This window comes from Portunus trituberculatus, chromosome 13 (genome assembly GCF_017591435.1).
Source record: "Portunus trituberculatus isolate SZX2019 chromosome 13, ASM1759143v1, whole genome shotgun sequence".
Classification (NCBI taxonomy): Eukaryota; Metazoa; Arthropoda; class Malacostraca; order Decapoda; family Portunidae; genus Portunus; species Portunus trituberculatus.
The window spans coordinates 3,365,532-3,390,499 of record NC_059267.1 but is presented as its reverse complement, the minus strand read 5'-3'; the positions used below and the strand labels follow the sequence as shown (position 1 = coordinate 3,390,499).

At 39.4% G+C, this 24,968-nt stretch overlaps 1 protein-coding gene across 50 annotated transcripts in view; it reads right to left on the bottom strand.

Annotated features, from left to right (window-relative positions):
• LOC123503122 (muscle calcium channel subunit alpha-1-like) overlaps positions 1–24,968 on the bottom strand; it is a 230,015-nt gene that overhangs the window by 31,257 nt on the left and 173,790 nt on the right. For 46 of the 50 annotated variants that reach the window (XM_045252615.1, XM_045252618.1, XM_045252580.1 and 43 more), the window contains 6 exons: positions 21,085–21,172; positions 20,398–20,505; positions 7,472–7,524; positions 3,302–3,448; positions 1,261–1,462; positions 800–1,069 (listed from right to left, as the gene is read on the bottom strand). In XM_045252615.1, the coding sequence (XP_045108550.1) occupies positions 800–1,069; positions 1,261–1,462; positions 3,302–3,448; positions 7,472–7,524; positions 20,398–20,505; positions 21,085–21,172 (868 nt within the window). Of the gene's footprint in view, positions 1–799; positions 1,070–1,260; positions 1,463–3,301; positions 3,449–7,471; positions 7,525–7,613; positions 7,667–20,397; positions 20,506–21,084; positions 21,173–24,968 lie in introns of all 50 variants that reach the window. The other 4 variants (XM_045252570.1, XM_045252585.1, XM_045252583.1 and 1 more) reach the window with 1 other exon arrangement.

Below are 24,968 nucleotides of genomic sequence, written 5' to 3'. Positions count from 1 at the left end.
CAATGAACTAATCAAATGCAGCCTCCTCAGCAATCCTACCTTCATAACCTTGAGCCAGTATGTCTCTATCTCACAGATCAACACCCACACCTACATAAACACATATTCTCTCTCTTTCTTTCTCTCTCTCTTTCTAGATCAACATGCACACTACGTACAGTAATTATAAGCTATATTATAAGCTCAATGTCATCTCTGTGTTGCTCTACCAGTACCTGTGAGTCTAGTAAGTTTTGTGTCCAGGTAACTTCAGGTGAGTGTATGCATGTCAGAAGTTGTTCCTGAGATGTCTACTACAAATGTATGAATGTGTTGGTGAGTGTTGTGTGTGCATCCATAGCAGGACAGAATGCAGAGTGGCATTTATAAATCTTCTTCCTAAGATATTGTGGGTATAGTTACCTCACACTAAATTACCAAAAAGTGAGCCTTAAATTATTACACTGTTGGTCCAATCTAACACTGAAAGTAGAATGCCTCATCTGAGTTAATATCAGCAATTTTTTTCTCTGTATGTAAACAAAACTTAAATCAATGCATTATCATCCAGAAAATCTACATCAACTATTGTAAGAAGAGTTACTTGCTTTATAATTCAGAATTCTGTAACATTACTGCCACCTAGACTCAACCATACAGAGATTGACTTGCATTGATATATTGATCATCTTCAAAGGTCTACTGCAATATGCAAAATCTATTACATTTAGCTGTATTACACCTCATCTTAGACTGACTTAATACAGCTACACTAAATCACTATCTGCTTATGAACAAGAAGAAACAAAGAACTACAAACCTTGAATCTGAAAGCCATGATTTTGAGGACAAACTCAAGGGCAAACACAGCAGTGAAGATGAGGTTGAGAATATCCAGTGCATGGGTGTATATTTCCGGCTCCCCTCGGAACTTCATGGCCAGTGAGACGGTATTGAGCATGATGAGCACAAAGATGGCGTACTCAAAGGGCTGGGATGTGACAAACCACCAGATCTTGTACTGGAAGCGGTTCTTGGGGATGTAGCGTCGCACTGGCTTTGCTTTCAGGGCAAATTCAATGCAGTTCCGCTGATGATGACATGTGTGTTAGACATTGCTTTGGTATTGACTCAGAGAAGAAAATGAATGAAATTATGATGGAATATAAAAACAATGTCCCAATCTCTTTTTACTATATTCCATGCAAGCTTATTTCTATACTGCTCTGAATGTTACCAAAAGACAAGTGTAACAGTAAAGGTGGCTGATAATCTCCTTACCTGGTTCTTGTCAAGGCAGCAGTTCTTGTACTCCTGTTCACCCTCATTTTGGAACGTAACGATAACAAAACCTACGAAGATGTTGACCATGAAGAAGGCAATGATGATGATGTAGATGATGTAGTAGACCGCCACTAGGGGCCGGAAATTGTGCGCTGGCCCAATGTCCTCCGTGTTGGAGTCTATGGACACGTACAGCAGTCTGGTGTATAAGAAAAGGGTGGAGAGAGAGAGAGAGAGAGAGAGAGAGAGAGAGAGAGAGAGAGAGAGAGAGAGAGAGAGAGAGAGAGAGAGAGAGATTAGTTACATCTTTTCTTCCTGTTCTCTATGAAATCAGATTCTCCAGTTGATTAAGGAAAGACACACAATCATTCACAGGAACACACACACACACATACACATACACAAACACACACACACACACACACACACACACACACACACACACACCGGTCCGGTAGCTCAGTGGTTAGAGCACTGGCTTCACAAGCCAGAGGACCGGGGTTCGATTCCCCAGCCGGGTGGAGATATTTGGGTGTGTCTCCTTTCAAGTGTAGCCCCTGTTCACCTAGCAGTGAGTAGGTACGGGATGTAAATCGAGGAGTTGTGATCTTGTTGTCCTGGTGTGTGGTGTGTGCCTGGTCTCAGGCCTATCCGAAGATCGGAAATAATGAGCTCTGAGCTTGTTCCGTAGGGTAACGTCTGGCTGTCTCGTCAGAGACTGCAGCAGATCAAACAGTGAAACAGTGAAACACACACACACACACACACAAACCTGATATGTTACTATTCGAGGGTGATAGATGTAATACAGGAAAGAGATGGTTGGGCTGATGGAATATATCTGGATTTAAAAAAGGCCTTTGATAAGGTACCACACCGGAGACTGATCTGGAAACTTGAAATGGTAGGAGGAGTGCATGGCAGTTTACTAAAATGGATGGAAGACTTTTTGGTAGGAAGAGAAATGAGAACAATAATTAAGGACAGACCATCAGAATGGGGCTTGGTGGAGAGTGGAGTTCCACAGGGATCAGTGTTGGCACCAGTAATGTTCGCGGTCTACATAAATGACATGGTGGATGGGGTGTCCAGTTATGTGAGCCTATTTGCAGACGATGCAAAATTGTTAAGAAAAGTGAGATGTGACAAAGATTGCGAACTACTCCAGGAAGACTTGGACAGAATATGGAAATGGAGCTGTACATGGCAAATGGAGTTCAACACGACAAAATGCAAGAAAATAGAGTTTGGCAAGAGTGAAAGAAGAATCAGGAGTATGTACAAGATAGGAAATGAAGACATAAAACCAGTCATGAAGAAAAAGACCTTGGGGTGACAATTACCAATGACCTATCGCCAGAGAGACATATAAACAAAATAATTGGAGAAGTATTGAACTTATTGAGGAACATAAGAGTGGCGTTCGTATATTTAGATGAAGAAATGATGAAGAAAATAATTACTGCAATGATAAGACCGAGGCTTGAATATGCAACAATACAGTGGGCTCCGAACTTAAAGAAACACATAAGGAAACTAGAGAAAGTACAGAGGGCTGCAACAAAAATGGTGCCTGACTTAAGAGATTTGACTTATGAAGACAGACTGAAAAGAATGCAACTTCCGACCCTGGAAAACAGAAGAGAAAGGGGAGACCTGATAGCAATATACAGAGTGATGATTGGCATGGAAAAAATGGATAGGGAAGATCTGTGTATGTGGAATGAAAGAATGTCGAGAGGGCATGGGAAAAAACTAAAAATGGCCACTTATAGGAGAGATGTGAAAAAATATAGCTTCCCTCATAGAAGGGTGGAAGCATGGAATAGTTTAGACGTGGAAGTGGTCAACGCAAGGAATATTCATGATTTTAAGAAAAAGCTGGACATTAATAGATATTACAATTAATAGATGTTACAATTAGGTAAATACAATTAGGTAAATACACACACACACACACACACACACACACACACACACACACACACACACACACACACACACACACACACACACAACATTAGAACTTACAACTTACCCAGGCCAGCCCTCAAAGGTGGACACGGTGAAGAGAGTGAGCATGGCCTTGGCTACATTGTCAAAGTGGAAGGAGTTCCTCTCCCACGTTCTCTTCTCCACCATAGGCTTTGTAATGTCTCCATCGTGGTACACAATGAACTGGCCTCTGAGTGGGGAAAAGGGAGCCACTGGTTACCATGGGGGAAGAGACGGGCAGTCATGTATCTAGAGTATGTGAACAAGTTAGGGTTGTTTATGAAAAGAGAAAATATGACAAATTATGGGACAAGTAGGAAATAAATGTACCCAAGAAGACTATGTAATTTCCAGAAGGGAATGAGTGCTAAGTTATGGATTTGTACAGTAAAGATAGTAAGGAACACAAAAAGACTACCGTTGAGGAAGATATGAAAATTTGAGGAAAATTAGAAGTAATGATTAAGGAACACATGGGTACGTGAAAGAAGTAATGTTGGGGATATAGAAATGATGAAAACAATAGAAGAGATATATGTATTCATGAATTTGGGTTTGAGTAACAATAAAGTTAGAAGAATAAAGATCACAGCAACACCTACAAACCATCATGAGTTAAAATCTTCAACAAATACACACACGCACACATAAAGGATTCATAGAGACTGAAGAGCTGAAAAATAATAATAAAATAAAAAAAAATACAGAGCTCTCTCACATTAAACAAACTCAAATTTTGGAAATTACTTTAAGGAATTCAATCTGATTTGGGTCCAAAATCTTACTTTCAGGCAACATTCTCATCTCAAGTGCATGAATAAACATGAACCTTCTCTCTCTGTTTTTCCTTGAATATTATTTCACAATGAGATTTTTCTTATTAATCAGGTAAATATTACATGGGAACAAGAGAATATAGAAAAAATAAAAAATTAAACATTCCTTTTCCATTCAACAAAGCTGAGAAAGAGCACTGCACTATAAACATATCACACACAAAAGAAATAAAAATTGAGAAGTGTTAGGTAATTGTGACAACCTTTACAAGTCTGTATTTCATAACAGTGCCTCAGAAACTGTCAGTATAAAATTGTGAATAATCAAGACCAAATAATAACACCTTGGCACCATGAAGAACAAAAAAACAAGTATGTAATATGTTTTCTGGGTTATTGTGAGTCTTAAGAGCAAGACTGAACAAGATGGAGCAGAAAACTTATTATAAATATAACATTTCCAAATAAATTATTAGTTCAAACTGCATTGCAGAAGTTTACTTGAAAGAAGAATTAGTCAACAGTATTCACTTCTTACTTGAAAGGAATATAATGTTGGAGTTAACAAGTTCATACAAATAATACTAAAACCAGGATAAATGTTGCTGGCCATTACTGTCCACTCCTATAATGTGTGCATATGAGTGTGTTTTTACATAGTAGTGATATTTACATAGATAACTTTCTCATCTAAATTATTCAAGGTTTTCATGATCTATGAGGAAAGGTGTGTGTGTGTGTGTGTATTTACCTAGTTGTAGTTTTACAAGGCCTGGGCTTTATGCTCGTGTGGTCCCGTCTCCATATCTACACTTATCCAATTTTTCTTTAAAACTATGTACACTCTTTGCTGATACCACTTCCTCACTCAAACTGTTCCAAGTCTCAACACATCTTTGCGGGAAACTAAATTTTTTAACATCTCTCAGACATCGTCCCTTCCTTAGTTTCTTACTATGCGATCTTGTGCTTCTAAAGTCATATTCTTCTCTCAGGATCAGTTTCTCATTATCCACTTCATCCATTCCGTTAATCAATTTATAAACTTGTATCAGATCCTCTCTCTTCTCTGCTCCAAGGTTGGTAGATCCATTGCCTTTAGTCTCTCCTCATATGCCATCCCTTTAAATTCTGGAACCATTCTTGTAGCCATTTTTGTAGTCTCTCTAATTTTCTTATGTGTTTCTTTTATGGGGAGTCCACACAACTCCTGCATATTCCAATCTAGGTCTTATTTTAGTACTTATCAATTTCTTCATCATTTCCTTGTCCATATAGTGAAATGCTACTCCAATATTCCTTAGCAAATTATACGTCTCTCTGAAAATTCTATCAATATGGCTAACCGGTTGATTATTTTCTTCCATTGTCACTCCCAAGTCCTTTTCCTTTTTTACTTTTTCTAGTTCTACTCCATCTCCCATCTTATAAATTCCCACTGGTCGTCTTTCACTTTTTCCCATTTCCATGACATGGCTTTTGTCCACATTGAATTCCATCTCCCATTTTTTGCGTGTGTGTGTGTGTGTGTGTGTGTGTGTGTGTGTGTGTGTGTGTGTGTGTGTGTGTGTGTGTGTGTGTGTGTGTGTGTGTATGTGATTCACCTCAGTCGCCTGCTGGTCACCCAGCCAGTTTTCCCCATTACGGAGTGAGCTCAGAGCTCATAGACCGATCTTCGGGTAGGACTGAGACCACAACACACTCCACACAACGGAAAAGCAAGGCCACAACCCCTCGAGTTACATCCCGTACCTATTTACTGCTAGGTGAACAGGGGCTACACATTAAGAGACTTGCCCATTTGCCTCGCCACTTACCAGGATTTGAACCCGGCCCTCTCGATTGTGAGTAAAGCGTGCTAACCACTACACTAAGTGGTGTGTGTGTGTGTGTGTGTGTGTGTAATTCACCACAGTCACCAGCTGGTCACCCAGCCAGCCTTCCCCATTACGGAATGAGCTCAGAGCTCATAGACTGATCTTCAGGTAGGACTGACACCACAACACACTCCACACACTGGAAAAGTGAAGCCAAAACCCCTCGAGTTACATACAGTACCTACTTGCTGCTAGATGAACAGGGGCTACACATTAAGGGACTTGCCCATTTGCCTCGCTGTGCACGGGATTCAAACCCAGGCCTTCTTGGTTGTGCTAACCACTACACTACGTGGTGTATGTGTGTATTTACCTAGTTGTAGTTTTACAGGGCCTGGGCTTTAAGCTCGTGTGGCCCTGTCTCCATATCTACACCTATCCAATTTTTCTTTAAAACTATGCACACTCGTTGCTGACACCACTTCTTCACTCAAACTGTTCCATGTCTCAATACATTTTTGTGGGAAACTATATTTTTTAATATCTCTCCGACATTTTCCCTTTCTCAGCTTTTTACTATGCGATCTTGTGCTTCGAATGTCATATTCTTCTCTCAGGATCAGTTTCTCATTATCCACTTGGTCCATTCCGTTGGTCAATTTATAAACTTGTATCAGATCCCCTCTCTCCCTTCTCTGTTCCAGGGTTGGTAGATCCATAGCCTTTAGTCTCTCCTCATATGTCATCCCTTCAAATTCTGGAACCATTTTTGTAGCCATTTTTTGTAGTCTCTCCAACTTCCTTATGTGTTTCTTTTTATGAGGGGTCCACATTACTCCTGCATATTCCAATCTAGGTCTTATTATACTACTTATCAATTTCTTCATCATTTCTTTGTCGATGTAGTGAAATGCTAATCCAATATTCCTTAGCAAATTATGTCTCTCTGAAAATTCTATCAATATGGCTTACCGGTTGATTGTTTTCTTCCATCGTCACTCCCAAGTCCTTTTCCTTTTTTAATTTCTCCAGTTCTACTCCATCTTCCATCTTATACATTCCCACGGGTCGTCTTTCACTCTTTCCCATTTCCATGACATGGCTTTTGTCCACATTGAATTCTATTTCCCACTTTTTACTCCATTCCCAGATCTTATTTAGGTCTTCCTGCAGTATGTGTGTGTGTGTGTGTGTGTGTGTGTGTGTGTGTGTGTGTGTGTGTGTGTGTGTGTGTGTGTGTGTGTGTGTGTGTGTGTGTGTGTGTGTGTGGAGATATAATTTAGATAGTGGTGGTGGTGGTGGTGGTTGTATTGAGGACCTAAGATACATTCATGTTGTTTTCTCTTCCTATCTATGTTTAAGTAGCTTTTCCTTTAGTTAAAGTACTACACTCCTCACTTCTATCATCTCTTCCAGTCTTTTTTATGTCCATCCTAACTGAACCTGTGCACAAATTAATAGTGTGATGATATACACTCTGAGGTAATGGTCTGCAGTGAGTGGCCAGTAATGCCGCACCCAGAACACATGGAAAGCAGCGGCGGAGGCAGCAGCACACAGGGCAGCCACCACACGGTGGGGCAACACATACTCACACTGGCCACCACCACTACTACTTACTGACACCCGGCCTCGTCTGATTTCGAACTATCATTGCAACTGAAGAACTTGCCCTAAAAAACACCAAGTAAAACCAAAAATTAATTATATAGAATTGAATAACATCCTGAAAATAAAAAAGGGTAAAAGTGAGACGACTTACCTACAGTCTGATTCCACAGTTTTTGAGCGATCATTACAGCGGAAGAATTTTCCCTGGAGTGTTCAGAGTGTGAGCAAGAAAATTTCATTAGTCACCTGACTGACTGATTAGGATGGAGACCCATTCAAAGATAACAGTGTTAGAGTGAGTCATGGGGTAAAATGATAATACTTGATCTGATGTAAAAGAACATATTAGTACAATGAAAGTTAAAATCCTAAATTGTAGTAATTCATTAAAGAACAAATCTTATAGTAAGGGCTGCTTACTTGAACTTGTGATAAAAAAGAAAACAGTAACTCCCTCATAATAAATGTCACAAATGAATCACAATTAGTACAATTAATCACACTGATCTATTACATATCATCCTATACAAATTACTATTGATTCTTGTTAACATAAAATTCTGAACATTTTTATGACAGAAATAGAGGCATTATAACAATGCAGAAAGAAAAGTCACAAGAATTATTGAGAAGTAAGGCAGAATTGTCAATAATTTATATGAATATTAAGATTGTACCAGATTCCTGAGAAAATAAGGCAAGAAAAGAGACAAATGGATAGAAGACATAAAGAAATAGAAAATCAAGAGACATAAGGTAGTCAAGGCAATAATAAAGAAAAATCACACAGAGAGAAAGACCTTCCTCATGGCCACTGGTAGGAAAGAAGACAATTACAGTCACTCCTCTGGAAAGTAGCTACAACCTTCCCTGTGGTAATGCTGCAGTGATGATGCTCGATAGAAAGGGTAGGAGAGGGACGTCAGGGTCAGGGGCACAATACAGGTCTGGGGTGAAGGTCAGTCCAGGTCATATATTCAATAACTAAAAAAAAGCATAATTCAGGAATGGAAGGGAAAGAAAATGGTGCATGTATAAAAACATGACAATCCAAAAGTGCCACGGGGAAGTCAATGGAACATATGATTGAGTTTACAAGATTTTAAAGTACTATATGCAAATATTTCAGTAACCTTTACAAGATTGTAAAACATTGTATGCAAAAAGAATACTGGAATAAAACTGAGATACAGATAAGTTACATCATAAATACCAGTGTAATACTATACGTTGCCTTACAGTGTACCCATCAGATTAATATGTGTGTATTTACCTAGTTGTAGTTTTACAGGGCCTGGGCTTTATGCTCATGTAGCACCATCTCCATATGTACACTTATCTAATTTTTCTTTAAAACTATGCACACTCGTTGCTGACACCACTTCTTCACTCAAACTGTTCCATGTCTCAACACATCTTTGTGGGAAACTATATTTTTTAACATCTCTCAGACATCTTCCCTTTCTCACTTTTTTACTATGCAATCTTGTGCTTCAAATGTCACATTCTTCTCTCAGGATCAGTTTCTCATTATCCACTTGGTCCATTCCGTTGATCAATTTATAAACTTGTATCGTATGCCCTCTCTCCCTTCTTTGTTCCAGGGTTGGTAGATCCATAGCCTTTAGTCTCTTCTCATATGTTATCCCTTCAAATTTTGGAACCATTCTTGTAGCCATTTTTTTGTAGTCTCTCCAACTTCCTTATGTGTTTCTTTTTATGAGGGGTCCACATTACTCCTGCATATTCCAATCTAGGTCTTATTATAGTACTTATCAATTTCTTCATCATTTCTTTGTCCATGTAGTGAAATGCTACTCTAATATTCCTTAGCAAATTATAAGTCTCTCTGAAAATTCTATCAATATGGCATACCGGTTGATTGTGTGTGTGTGTGTGTGTGTGTGTGTGTGTGTGTGTGTGTGTGTGTGTGTGTGTGTGTGTGTGTGTGTGTGTGTGTGTGTGTGTGTGTGTGTGTTTACCTAGTTGTATATTACATTTTTTCTCATATGACCTGTCTCCATATCTACTTTTATCCAACATTTCCTTGAATTTGTGCATATTTCCTGCTGCTACAATCTCTTCACTCAATCCGTTCCAGTGTGATGTCTACTGTTCTATTTAGAAAAATTAATTTTTTAATGTTCTTCGAACATCGACTTTTCATGATATTTTTGGAATGTCCTCTTGTTCGTCTATCTTCATCCTCTGTCAGTGATACCAGGTTTTGTCCATCGATGTTTTCCATACGATTTGTTAACTTATACAGCGTTATTTTCCGTCTATCCTTCAAAGTTGGTAGTTCCATTTCCTTCAATTATTCTTCATATGGAAGATCCTTTATTTCTGGCACCATCTTTGTAGTGGTCATTTGAATTCTTTCTAGTTTCCGTATGTCCTTCTGCTTGTATGGTGACCATACTACTGCCGCATATTCTTGTCTAGGTCTTATTATAGTGGTTATGATCTTTTTCATCATATGTCTTTCTGGAGTCTGGCTGTCTTGCATAATCACTCCCAGGTCTTTCTCTTCACTCCTTTTCATTATAATCTCTTCTCCTATTTTGTATTCCCACTTAGGTCTTCTATTACTTTTACTCATTTCCATTACATGACATTTCCTGGTATTAAAATTTAATTCTAGCTACCCCTTTTGGCTCCATTCTCAGATCTTTTCAATATCTTTCTGCAATTCCATACAGTTGCCAATGTTCCTTATTATTCTCAAAAGTCTTGCATTACCTGCAAACAAATTTATGTAGCTACTCAAAGCTTCTTGTATATCTTTAATGTATACTTTGAACATAACTGGTGCCAGCACAGAACACTGTGGTATGTGACTAGTAACTGTGCTTGATGGGGTGTCTCTTATCATTGTCCTCATTTCCTTATCTGTTTAGTAGTCTGTCATTAAGTTTAAGATATTTCCCTGTATTCCTCTAATGTGTTCTATTTCCATAGGAGTCTTCTGTGTATTACTCTGTCAAAAGCGTTCTTAATATCTAAATACACAGTGTCAGCCCACCCATCTCTCCCTTGTACTTTATCTATTACTCTTGCATACAAGCTTAGTAAATTTGTTATGCATGATCTTCCTTTTTCTAAAACCGAATTGGGTGTTATTTATTATTTCATTTGCCTCCATTTTTCTTTAATTAAAATTTCACAGATTTTTCCCAGAACATTAGTCAGTGACACTGGTCTATAATTTAGGGGCTCATTCTTTTTTCTCCTTTGTATATCGGGACTACATTTGCTCTTTTCCATTCCATTGGTATCTTTCCTTCTATTAGAGAGTCTTTCATCACATTCCAAATTAGTTCCACCAGTTGTTCTCTACATTTTTCTCAGTGTCCATCTTGACACTCCATCTGGCCCCATTTTCTTTCTTACATCCATCTTTTCTATTAATTAAAAAATTTTCCTCTGTAATATATCACCACGTCTGCTGGGCTTTTTAGTTGGCAGTATATCAGAGGTGTTGTTTACATGTCCGCCTTGGACAGTGTTGTCACTGCATGTGTGTATTTACCTATTTGTGTATTACAGGGCCCGAGCTAAGCTCTCTGTGACCTGTCTCCTTGTCCATTCCTGTCATATCTCTCTTTCATCTGATTGACACACAACGCATCAACGACATCACTGCTCAGTTTATTTCACTTATCAATGCTACGATGCGGGAAACTGTATTTTCTCACGTCATTTAGACAGATGTCCTTTATTAGCTTTTTTCCATATCCTCGGAGATGATTACTTGTGGTCACCTTTATCAACTCTCTGTCCAGTATGTCAATCTTGTTCACCAATTTATACATAGTTATCATGTCTCCTCTTGTTCTTCTCTCTTCTAATGTGGTCAGCCCCAGCTTCCTCAGTCTTTCCTCATAGTCTAACTCCCTGAGTCCTGGTACCATCCTTGTTGCCAGCCTCTGTACCCTTTCCACCTTCTTCACATTTTTCTTCATATGCAGTGACCAGACACATGCTGCATATTCTAACTGGGGTCTTATTAAGGTACATAATATCTTCTTCATCATTCCTTCATCTAGGTAGTGGAATGCAAGGCCAATATTTTGAAGCATGTTGTATGTTTTCCAAAAATCTTGTTAATGTGTTTCTCCGGTGACAAGTGTTTTGCACGGTTACTCCTAAGTCTTTCTCCTCATTGGTCTCTTTAATTTTCTCATCACCCAGCCTGTAATCCCTGTTTGGTCTGTATCTACTTCTTCCCATTTTCATAACATGGGTCTTGTCTATATTAAATTCCATCTGCCACTCCTTACTCCACTCATATATTTTATCAAGATCTTCCTGTAACTTGTTACAATCTTCCACATTCTTTACTCTCCTCATAATTTTAGTATCGTCCGCAAACATGTTCATGTAACTGTCAATTCCTACTGGCATATCATTAACATAAATCAAAAACATGATGGGACCCAGCACTGACCCTTGTGGAACTCCACTGGTTACCTTCTTCCACTCGGACTTCCTTCCTCTCACCACTGTTCTCATTTCTCTTCCCCTCACCACTGTTCTCATTTCTCTTCCCATTAAGTAATTTCCCATCCATTTTGCTAGTTTATCATTTACTCCTCCAATCATCTTTAGTTTCCACATCAGTCTATTGTGTGGTACTTTATCAAAGGCCTTTCTCAAGTCCAGGTAGATAGCATCCACCCATCCCTCTCTATGTTGTAGTATGTCAGTCACTCTTGAATAAAAACATAATAAATTGGATACACGATCTTCCTTTTCTGAAACCAAACTGCCTTTCACTCAGAATGTTTTCACTTTCTAGATACTTACTCCACTTAGCTTTAATTACTTCTTCACATACCTTGCACAATATACTAGTCAACGATACTGGTCTATAATTTAGCGGTTCCATTCTACTACCATTCTTATATATAAGCACAATGTCAGCTCTTTTCCACTCTTTCGGGACTAATCCTGTTCGTATGGAGGTTTCCACAATATCAAATACGGGGTTCAACAATTGATCCTTACATTCATTTAGCAACCTCCCAGATATGCCATCATTTATTAATATCCAGATTGCTTATAATTTTTCTTACATCTTCCTTAGTAACCATGATGTCCTGCATTTGCTTTATTTCTGTAGGCCTTCCTCCCATAAAATGCTCCTCCTTTGTAAACACTTTGCAAAAGTTGTCGTTCAAAATTTCAGCTATATCTCCAGCATCTTCATATACTTCTTCCCCGTTTTTTACTTTTTCTATTGCCTCCCTTTTATTTTGTTTCCATTTATGAATTTGTAAAACATTTTTGGGTCACTATCACAGTTTTCCACCACCCTCTGTTCATATTCCTTCTGTGCTGTTCTCCTTACTTCAACATATCTATTCCTTGCTGTTTTGTAGACTTCTCTTGTTTTTCTTAAGTTTCTTCCATGCCTTTTCTTTGTTTTTTTTTTGCTTCTTCACAATTTCTATTAAACCACTGTTTATTATTTAAAGTCCTCTTTCTGTGATATGGCACAAACTTTTTCACAGCAGAGTTATACAAATCCATAAATTTATCGTATTTCAATTGCATATCCCTTTCCTGGTATACCACGGACCAGTCAATTTCATTAAAGAACTCCCTTATATGGTTATAATTTGCCCTAGTATAATTTAATTTTTTCTCCCTGCGTGTGTGTGTGTGTGTGTGTGTGTGTATGTGTGTGTGTAATTCACCTCGGTCATCTGCTGGTCACCCAGCCAGTCTTCCCCATTACGGAGCGAGCTCAGAGCTCATAGACCGATCTTTGGGTAGGACTGAGACCACATCAACACACAACACACACCGGGAAAGCAAGGCCACAACCCCTCGAGTTACATCCCGTACCTATTTACTGCTAGGTGAACAGGGGCCACACATTAAGAGGCTAGCCCATTTGCCTCGCCGCTCGACTCGAACCCGGCCCTCTCGATTGTGAGTCGAGCGTGCTGACCACTACACTACGCGGTGTGTATGTGTGTGTGTGCATGTGTGTGGACATGCAATAACAAGGTTGAGGTGATGCAGCAGCCATAACACAGCTTGCTTCACTGGATCATAGCTTTTTTTTTTTTTTTTTTTTTTAACGTAGGGAAGAGGGCCAGCCAAGGGCAAAAATAAAGTTAGAAAAAGGCCCACTTGAGCGCTGGCTCTCCAAAGACTTCAAAAAGTGCCAAAACCGTCAGCCAGAATTAGGGGAGCAAATGCCTCGATACCTCCCTCTTAAAAGAAGACAAGTTGTAGGAATTCGGAAATACAGATGCAGGGAGGGAGTTCCAGAGTTTACCAGTGAAAGGGATGAATGATTGAGCGTACTGGTTAACTCTTGCATTAGAGAGTTGGACAGAATAGGGATGAGAGGAAGAAGAAAGCCTTGTGCAGCGTGGCCGCAGGAGGAGGGAGACATGCAGTTAGCAAGATCAGTAGAACAGTTACCATGAAAATAGCGATAAAATATAGAAAGGGATGCAACATTTCGGCGGTGAGAAAGAGACTGAAGACAGTTAGTCAGAGGAGGGAGTTGATGAGACGAAGAGCTTTCGATTCCACCCTATCAAGCAAAGCTGTGTGACTGGAACACCCCAAACATGCGAAGAGTACTCCATACAGGGACGGATAAGGCCCTTATACAGAGTAAGCAGTTGGAGGGTGAGAAAACTGACGGAGACGCCTCAGAACACCTAACTTCATAGAAGCTGTTTTAGCAAGAGATGAGATGTGAAGTTTCCAGTTAAGATTATGAGCAAAGGACAGACCGAGGATATTCATTGTGGAAGAGGAAGACAGTTGAGTGTCATTGAAGAAGAGGTGATAGTTGTCTGGAAGGTTGTGTCGAGTTGATAGATGGAGGAATTGAGTTTTTGAGGCATTGAAAACTACTAGATTTTCTCTGCCTCAATCGGAAATCTTAGAAAGATCGGAAGTCAGGCGTTCCGTGGCATCCCCGCGTGATCTGTTGATTTCCTGAAGGGTTGGACGTCTCTGAAAGAACGTGGAAAGATGTAGGCGGTGTCATCAGCGTAGGAGTGGATAGGGCAAGAAGTTTGGTTAAGAAGGTCATTAATGAATAATAGAAAGAGAGTGGGTGACAGAACAAAACCCTGAGGAACACCACTGTTAATAGGTTTAGGAGAAGAACAGTAGCTGTCTACCACAGCAGCAATAGAGCGGTCGGAAAGGAAACTTGAGATAAAGTTGCAGAGAGAAGGATAGAAGCCGTAGGAGGGCAGTTTTGAAATCAAAGCTTTATGCCAGACTCTATCAAAAGCTTTTGATATGTCTAATGCAACAGCAAAAGTTTCACCGAAATCTCTAAAAGAGGATGACCAAGACTCAGTAAGGAAAGCCAGAAGATCACCAGTAGAGCAACCTTGACGGAAGCCATACTGGCGATCAGACAGAAGATTGTGAAGTGACAGATGTTTGAGAATCTTCCTATTCAGGATAGATTCAAAAACTTTAGACAAGCAAGAGATTAAAGCTATAGGACGGTAGTTTGAGGGGTTAGAACGGTCACCCTTTTTAGGAACAGGCTGAATGTAGGCGAACTTCCAGCAGGAAGGAAAGGTACAAGTCGATAGACAAAGTTGGAAGAGTTTGGCCAGGCAAGGTGCAAGCACAGAAGCACAGTTTTTGAGAACAATAGGAGGGACCCCATCAGGTCCATAAGCCTTCCAAGGGTTTAGGCCAGCAAGGGCATGGAAAACATCATTACGAAGAATTTTGATTGTAGACATGAAATAGTCAGAGGGAGGAGGAGAGGGAAGGACAAGCCCAGAATTGTCCAAGGTGGAGTTGTGAGCAAAAGTTTGAGAAAAGACTTCAACTTTAGAGACAGAAGAGATGGCAGTGGTGCCATCAGGATGAAATAAAGGAGGGAAAGATGAAGAAGTGAAGTTATTTGAGATGTTTTTGGCTAGATGCCAGAAGTCACGAGGAGAGTTTGAGTTTGAAAGATTTTGACATTTCCTATTTATGAAAGAGTGTTTGGCAAGTTGAAAAACAGACTTGGCATGATTCTGGGCAGAGATAAAAAAAGCATGAGATTCAGGAGATGGAAGGCTCAAGTACCTTTTGTGGGCAACCTCTCTATCATGTATAGCACGAGAACAGGCTGAGTTAAACCAAGGTTTAGAAGGTTTAGGTTGAGAAAAAGAATGAGGAATGTACGCCTCCATGCCAGATACTAACACCTCTGTTATGCGTTCAGCACAAAGAGATAGGTCTCTAACACGGAAGCAATAATCATTCCCGGGAAAATCAGCATAATACCTCCTCAGGTCCCCCCAACTGGCAGAGGCAAAACGCCAGAGGCACCTTCGCTTTCGGGGATCCTGCGGAGGGATTGGAAAAATAGGACAAGATACAGAAATGAGATTGTGATCGGAGGAGACCAACGGAGATGAAAGGGTGACAGCATAAGCAGAAGGGTTAGAGGTGAGGAAGAGATCAAGAATGTTGGGCATATCTCCAAGACGGTCAGGAATACGAGAAGGGTGTTGCACTAGTTGCTCTAGGTCATGGAGGATAGCAAAGTTGAAGGCTAGTTCACCAGGGTGGTCAGTGAAGGGAGAGGAAAGCCAAAGCTGGTGGTGAACATTGAAATCTCCAAGAATGGAAATCTCAGCGAAAGGGTAAAGGGACAGAATGTGCTCCACTTTAGAAGTTAAGTAGTCGAAGAAATTACTATAGTCAGAAGAGTTAGAGGAGAGGTAAACAGCACAGATGAATTTAGTTTGAGAGTGACTGTTAAGTCGTAGCCAGATTGTGGAAAATTCGGAAGACTCATGAGCGTGGGCAAGAGAGCAAGTTAAGTCGTTGCATACATAGACGCAACATCCAGCTTTGGAATGAAAATGAGAATAGAGAAAGTAGGAGGGAACAGAGAAGGGGCTACTGTCAGTTGCCTCAGATAGCTGTGTTTCAGTGAGGAAAAGAAGATGAGGTTTAGTAGAGGAGAGGTGGTGTTCCACAGATTGAAAATTAGATCTAAGACCGCAAATGTTGCAGAAGTTAATGTAGAAAAAGTTGAGGGAGGTCTCAAGGCATTTGTGGTCTTCAACAGGAGAGGTGTCCGACCTGGGGACATTTTTGGTCCCCTCCCCAGAGGCAGACTCCGAGGCGTTGTTTATTTTGGGTCCCATTTTTCTTTTAAATTTTGATTTGGAGTGAAAGGTGTATGTGTAGTAAGTGCATGTAGTTTTGTGTGAAGAAGGAGAGCTGTCTTTAGAGGGTAGGCTGTGAGTTGTGAGACACAAAGGGAAACATTCAACGAGATCACAACTAGCTTTAATGGAAGGTTCACAGCACCTCCTGAACTAGTGCTATTAGATCTCACTGGGAATAAGTTATTGTTTCGGTAGGTGTCTACTACCTCCTCCTCCTGTATCAATTGAAAATTATGAAAATAAAAAAAATGCCAGACAAACAAGGTAAGAGTTCCCAAGAACACATCTGGGATCTGTGGAGCCTCTGGAATGCCTCCATGGTACAGTCTTTGAATATGCTTCAGTTCAAGCCTCACTGTCTATATACTCCAAGTCTCTCCATCTCTATACTATGTGACTGAATTTCATAGAAGTGACAAACTGGACACAGTCATTTTCTTTCATATGTTCTTCCACTTGTGCACATTATTTTTGCAAACATCTTGAGATTTTGAGGAGCTGAAAGAAGAGTGAACTCTGCCTGACCATTACTAAATTGTTAATATGGTCAGGATAAGTTGATCTTCAGATCGTGACAGTTAAAAGTTCACCCTAAACATAATATCCAGCCCTAGCTAATGGTTTCACACCCTAGTCTCCTTTCTTTGGTTTATCTCTGTAGCAAAAAGAACTCTGTACAGTACTTACAATCAAGCAAGACAACAAGCAGGACACATGCATCAAAGTGAGGAAAAAGAGGAACTGAGACAATATCAGGGCTTCTTTGTCAAGCATCTTCAAGTTTTACACGTCCCACTAGATTAAACGGCCATTACTTGTAAATAGAACATCTGATATCATGGATACATTTTTCATGAGTGTTGTTCCCTCTGCAGCTAAATCCATGAGTGATCTAGTAATTATCGCTATATGAAAAATGTGTACCTTGGCCAAAACTGTAAGTATATCAAGAGCTGATTTTATAGCTCCTGAATAAAACACTATGCAAATGTTCATTACTGTTCATTACAAAACAAGCTTAGATAATAAGTGTTAAGGATTGCTTTTCATTTTCAGCAAGGCCCTGCAAGTTAAGAAGCCCTGAGGAGTGCAAGCATGCTGGCAGGAGACTTAGGCTGAGAGCACATGACACATAAAGAAGCATTACCTGGAAGAGCTGAACTCCAATCACAGCAAACATGAACTGCAGGACGTACATGACCAGCATTATATTGCCAATAGTCTTAATGGCAACGATCACGCATTTCACTACCGACTGGTTGGAGCAAGGAGGGGGGAGAGGGAGAGAGATACAAAGAAAGCCACATTGAGATGTTGTTAGTGTGTGTGTGTGTGTGTGTGTGTGTGTGTGTGTGTGTGTGTGTGTGTGTGTGTGTGTGTGTGTGTGTGTGTGTGTGTGTGTGTGTGCTTTCACAGAAAATGGGTGATGTGTACATTACTAGCAAGTATGAATGCAGTGAAATGTGGACACATTAGATGCATGGAACATATGAAGTGTGCAAATTTGAGGTGATTTTGGGAAAAATGCTCGTGATATATATATATATATATATATATATATATATATATATATATATATATATATATATATATATATATATATATATATATATATATATATATATGAACATCCAACTAATTGACAACTGTGACTCAAACCAGAGATGACACAGAGAAGGAAAATCTGTGGGAACACTAATGAGAAAAATGTATGAAAGAATCAATACTTATCTAATCACACAATATGCTATCAAAAATGACCATATCAATGAAAAAAAACTTTGCATTAGCATTGTTGCAAATATCATTTGGGGCACACACCACAATGTATTCATAGAAATTAATCTAACACAAACAATAAAAGTAGTTCCATTTTGACACAGAATTTTTTTCAGTAACTTTTTCACATACAGGTTTAGAGGTTAAAGTTCAAAAATATTAAACATGAATTTCTATATAAAAACAGTGCATCAAAGTAGGAAAAAAGCACCTGCATTAAAACATGGAATGAAAATATAGAAAAGTACAGAGTGTCCTGAAATGTACTTTTCATAAAGCTTGAAAATTGTTTCCCAGTTTTCTGCCTCTACAATAGTGTTAGTGAAACCTAAAACATTTTTTGATGAACCTGAGTGACACATAGTGACACAGCTTATTTGGCTGCACTGCTTTGTCATCCCCATGGCTATGTAAGGTGGCAGTGGTGAGACAAAGAACAACAGGCAGACATGGATACAGACACAGACACCCACACATACACACACACACAGCAATAGCAGCAACAGCAGCAGCAGCAGCAGCAGTGGCAGCAGCAGCAATAGTAGCAGCAGTATGCAGTGGCAACAGCAGCAGCAGTAGCACAGTAGAAGACAGGGAAGAGGAGGCATATTAGTAGGGAGCAGAAATGAAGACATACTGCTAGTAATGCTTGTGATGCTTTCTGCCAGTGCACACTACAAGCCACACACATTAACTCTACTAGCTACATCATGTCTATCATCCTCATATCTTCTAGCTACTCTATACTATCAATTACATTAATATCTGGAAGTACTGTAAATTTAACGAAAAATTTTCACTTATACTTTTACCTGGAGTCAACAGTTGGTCTTTAACCAAATTGATACTGTCTTTTTCTGGTATCAATATATTCATGATCAATCCACAGGATAAAAAAGAAGTAACTGACAGAAAAAGATCACAATATGCTAAAATAATCTTTTTCTGGAATGCAGACTGTTTTCACAGACCATTCATACATACAGCATATCAGCACAAAACTGAGATGTGTATTACAGTACACCCTCTACACTCTTAGCATGTGGTACTGGAGTGAGTGTAGGATTGAGCCAGTGGTGGAGGCAGCACACATCATGAGTACCTGTACCATGGAGAGGTAGGTCAGAGGACTGTCCACACTCAAATCCACACCAGGAAGCTCTTTATGGCAAACTGTGAGGGATTGGACCTCCATGATGAGACTTCTGGGGATGACCTTGTTTCTTATGTTGTTGGAAAGTATATGGCTAACAAATTCTCTTCATCATAAAGGAAATCTGAGCATTTACTATGTATCCATTCTTTTTATTTACCTATTTGTTTGTGTTTGGGCTAACAACATGGCTATTTTCAAAAATTATTTCTGATGATTAAAGAGGAATGAAAACTATTTCATAATTTCAACACATTCCCTTCCATTCCTTATGCTTTGTTGGGCCAGCACACTGCACTTCGATGGATTCAATGCACATCCTTGTCCTATGACATCAAAAATCTTGGATAGATAATATGATTTCTTTCCTTTTCTTGATATCTGAGTCAGTCAAGTCAAGTGGAGTTCCTTGCAGCAACACAAGTCAGCAGGGCCATGAGGAGGTGCAGCATGGTGGGACATCACTCAGCAACAGAGAGGTGACTGGTACAGGCTCTGACTTACATACATTTACCTTGACTGACACAATACATGTCCAGGTGTGCAGTGCTTAACTGAGAATTATTATCATTACTTTTACTATTCAAGTGACCAAGATATGAAAAATGCTTGTAAATATAATAAAGAACATGAATGTATAAACACACATATGAAAACCAGTCTTGAATATCTCTCTTAGCAGTATATATCAGGCTGGTATACAGACAGACACACAAAAAATATAAGATGGTTCACAAGCCAAACATGCTTCTTCTCTCTCCTCCCTGTCTGAGTGATGCTCCACCTCCTCCCTTCCAGAGTACATCCAGAAGCAAGTGTCACGTGTTTACCTTGAACAACTGGACTCCAATAACAGCAAACATGAACTCCAGCAGACAGGTGACCAGCATGATGTTGCCGATGGTCTTAATGGCCACTATGACGCACTGAACTACATGCTAAAGTGACCAAGGTGATCCCAATACACCCGCCACCACCAGAGATGAAAGAATTGCGGGGAAGTATTAATAAAAGAAAAAACAATAAGTATACAAGCCTGTCATTTACATATATATATGTGGAACCTGACAAAGAGTGATGTTACAAAGATGTTCCAAAGATAGTGAGAATGTTACTTATGCTGTAACATTCCTATGAAGTTTGATGCTCTCTTTACTTGATCATTACACTTGGAACAAAGCTAATAACAATAAAATGGAAAACATTTGTAGAGATATCTGAAATAAAACTTTCAATTTCTATTGTATGATTCTAAAAAAATTATGAAAGAAAATATCACAAAGTTTGCATTTCTGAGAAAAAATTGAGAAATCACAGACTTCAACCAAAGTGAGTAAACATCTGTTTCCTTATCTAACTGCAGCATGTCTCTTATATCCCATCATTTGCATTTTTTAAAGCTTCCGTTGTCCCTTCTAGAATGTGTATACACCCTATCCCACCACATCATTTCATTCCAACCACACTCCCAGCAACCCATTTCAACCACCCTTCCAGGCCAGCCATCCCCAGCTCACCTTGAGACCCTTGGCTCTGTTGATGGCACGCAGCGGTCTGAGCACACGCAGCACACGGAGAATCTTCACTACGGAGATGGCACCATCCCTGAGGGAGACACTTGTGTATTAACTCAGGAGAGTAGAGGTGTGGTGGGAGCAGGGAGGACAAAGGGTCATGGGGGGAGGGTCTGTGGTGGCCAGAAGAGGAGTTAAGTGTTTGGCTCTACACCTGAGTAGCATTGCATACAGCATACTACCTGCTAAGAATTCCTTACTTTCCGGAGAAGCTCCTGAGAGAGCCTGCAGAGACTGGTCTCCTGAAGACAAAATCATCTGGTGTGTTTGCTCACATAGAGATATGATGTTTGGTATTATTGGTCTACAAAGCTTTCACAAATCAGTAAATCAACCAGCTGAGTGACATACTAACAAGTTGGAATTGAGAGTATGCAGCTTTGTTGTGTTGATGAGAATGGCATTGCTGTCTGGTCAAATGAGAAGTAGCATTTCAATGAAGCTCACTTGCTACAAGTCTACTTGTTCAAATAAAGAAATGTTGCTTCAAGATTGGCACAGTTTCTTACAAGAGAAATTTCAAATTGTCAATGCACAAGTAGTTTGCAGAAAGTAGAAAGATAAATAAGTGGGGACACTATTATATGAGGTTTTTTGGTACAATAGCACTTGGTATTATGGTGGTAAATGTTTAACAAATAAAATATTGCAAATTATATATCATTGTGACAACAAAAAGTAACATTTGTTTAGGGCTTGAAATATTTTTCTTTACTGAGATAAAAAGAAATTTACTGCTGCATTTGTCTTCTACTAATGTAAACTTACAACACAATGGATAATCTTAGATAATTGGCAGTGCAAAACAAATCAGGTGGAATCCTGGACTTATTCAAATAAACACAAGAGGAAGGGCAGTCACTAAAGTAAGTGTCTGATAAATTTATACCAATCTATATCAATCTTTAGTTACTAAATTTTCTTTTAGCTGCAAGTTACAACCATTTCCATGTTGATGCAACTTCACATAATATGTATAAATTTCCATGCAATTTACTGAATTTTTTAAAATTTGGTCAGACATCATGAATATGATTTTATTTGTATTTTATTTAATGACACTTGTTTAGTTTTTTTAAGAAAAGTACATCCTCTACCATTCTGGCAACATTAATGAAGCATTTAAGCTTTGTGAAGCTCCAGAAGCTGCCTAATACCAGTAACAAATCCTGAGAGATTAGTCTTTCACTGGCTGCATGGCGCCACATCCACTGAACACCGACACAGTCCAACACTCATTCACTTGATTCACGAGTGCATATTTTTGCTTACATGTAATTTAGAAGACTTGAAGTTTGATGAGCATACAGCCAGTGAATTACTGATACCAAATTAAATAATCTGCTACACTTCTCTACATTACTGAACATCAGGCATTTCTTTTTCTGCCGCCACCACACCACAGTAAGCATGCACACTTGTCAGAAGCAGACTTGGCACACTTCACATGTTCAAGCAAATGTTTGCACACAATAATACCTCAGATGACTTCCTGTAGCCTAGGATGGTGGAAAAACAGTTAAGTCCGGAGGAGAAACCATTCACATTTTATCAGTGGGATAGAGCAGCACAAAACAATTTGAGCACCTTCACTTAGCAACACTGCACCCACCACTAAAAAACAAGTTCTCTTCTTGTTGTGGCAAATTTATTACCTTCCAACGATAAAAGAGTCCATTTCATCATCAATTCTTAGAGTATATCACCCAGTTCAATGCTAAGGATGCCCTTTCCTGTATCACCCTCTCTATGCAGCATCCCGTCAACAGGCTACATGTAACTTAGAAAGCTTCACTCAAATTTTTGTCACTATCAAGATTTCACTTGGCCCTCAGTACCAATCTCTCTCTCTCTCTCTCTCTCCTGATGACAGATAAAACTGGTCTTTTTGTGTCATATATGAATATCTATAGGCTGTGGAATATAAGTACGTAGTAAAGGGAGAGAATTATGTACTAAATTAAAAAAGGTAAGAATATATATACTGAATATATAATTATCAAAAGTATAACAGATAAATACAAAACATCCTCAAACAGCTGCAAAAGAAGCAAATAATATTTGAGAATGGTATATGCTTACCCCACTCTGATCTACCAGCACTGAGTTAATAACAATACAACATCACCCTCACACTCTATTATGACAACCAACCTAATAATCATACTTATTTACAGTTTAGAGAAAGAGATTACAACTAAGAATAGAGGAAGGATACAAAGTTGGCACACGTTAATTCTTCACTACAGCAACAACTGGCACCTGAAAGAGACTGGAGAGGACAAGAGAGAGAGATAGAGAAGAGTTGAAACACCCGTGTCAGAGAAGCATTTACATCCTAAGGGATTGGGGAGTTTAAAAGGCTTGTATGGTAAAGGGTGGACTGCTTCTGTCATGTTGTTATGTAGGAGCACTAATTAAGGATGGGTTAACAGGTTTACATCTGAGTGTTGGGAGTGTTTATGGTATCGCAAGTGTTATGGCTGCAAGGTATAATATGCCTACAGGATCGAAGCCAAATGTTCGACTTGCAGATTACGTACGAACCAGACCCAAAAGTTTAACATTTCTTTTTAAAAAATAGTACGCTGTCATACTCTGTCTACACACGAACTACCGCTGAAGCCATGGTGAATAGTAATACTGTACTAGGTAAGAGTCAGACAGAGAATTAATGTTTTACAAAATCCACAAGCGTCCTCACTGCCATGAGGACCGTGGCTCTCCTACTGCTTGAGCCGCAAGGCCATGCAACGTGCCGGGCTGGTTACCTGAAGACTGGGTCATATTTCTGCGCCTCAGTGACTCTCACGGACACCCATTTGGCACTCATGATTTTACTATGGGGGGAGACCAGGAGGGATCAATGTTACAACCTGCTGTACCAGTGTGGGAACAGAAGGTACAGTGAGTGAGGGAAGAAGCATTACAGTGAGTAAAGGCTCCCCAAGAGAACAAGTAGAGTGGCCAGGAAAAGAACAGTGAATGTGTGTGTGTGTGTGTGTGTGTGTGTGTGTGTGTGTGTGTGTGTGTGTGTGTGTGTGTGTGTGTGTGTGTGTGTGTGTGTGTGTGTGTGTGTGTGTGTGTGTGTGTGTGTGTGTGTGTGTGTGTGTGTGTGTGTGTGTGTGTGTGTGTGTGTGTGTGTGTGTGTGTGTGAGCTTTGAACTAAACCTGACAAATTTTACTAGGATAACTGAGGGAGATGTTCTGTGCAAAGAATGAACCATAAGAGAAAAAGAGAAGGATGGAGACACTGTAATTGGAAAAGTATCTTTTGTTGGATCCTTTTCTGCTCTTATGAAACAAAGTTTCTTGAAAAATCAAGTAAATTAAATAAATGACAGAAAAAAAACTGTACTAATCTAAAAGCTGTCCAAAAACTACTGAATTAAAAGAAAACAAAATTCTGAATATATTAATAGTGCCTTTGAGGAAGACATCACAAAAATATATCAGAGATATAGAGTGACAGGCTTCATTGATAATGTTTAAGTTGCCACATGAAATGTCTTTACAATTTTTTTTCCTTACAACTTTCCCTCCTACCCACTCTCACACTCTCTTTTCATTGTTTTTATATTGCTTTCAAAACCTCTCAGTTAAAAGGAAAGTCCTTCGCTCCAGCTTAACATCAGCTAAAAGTACAAATAATTGTATTAAATTAATAAGTTATTGTTGAAAAGCTCTGCTCCTCAATGATGCAAGTCCTGTTGGGGAAAAATCTCTGAAGACATTATTGCTTTGGTCAACACTAAGTTATTTCACTTCAACTTCCCTCAACATGAGTCAGTGCCAGGCAAGGTACAGCAGCAGGATGTGCCACTGCT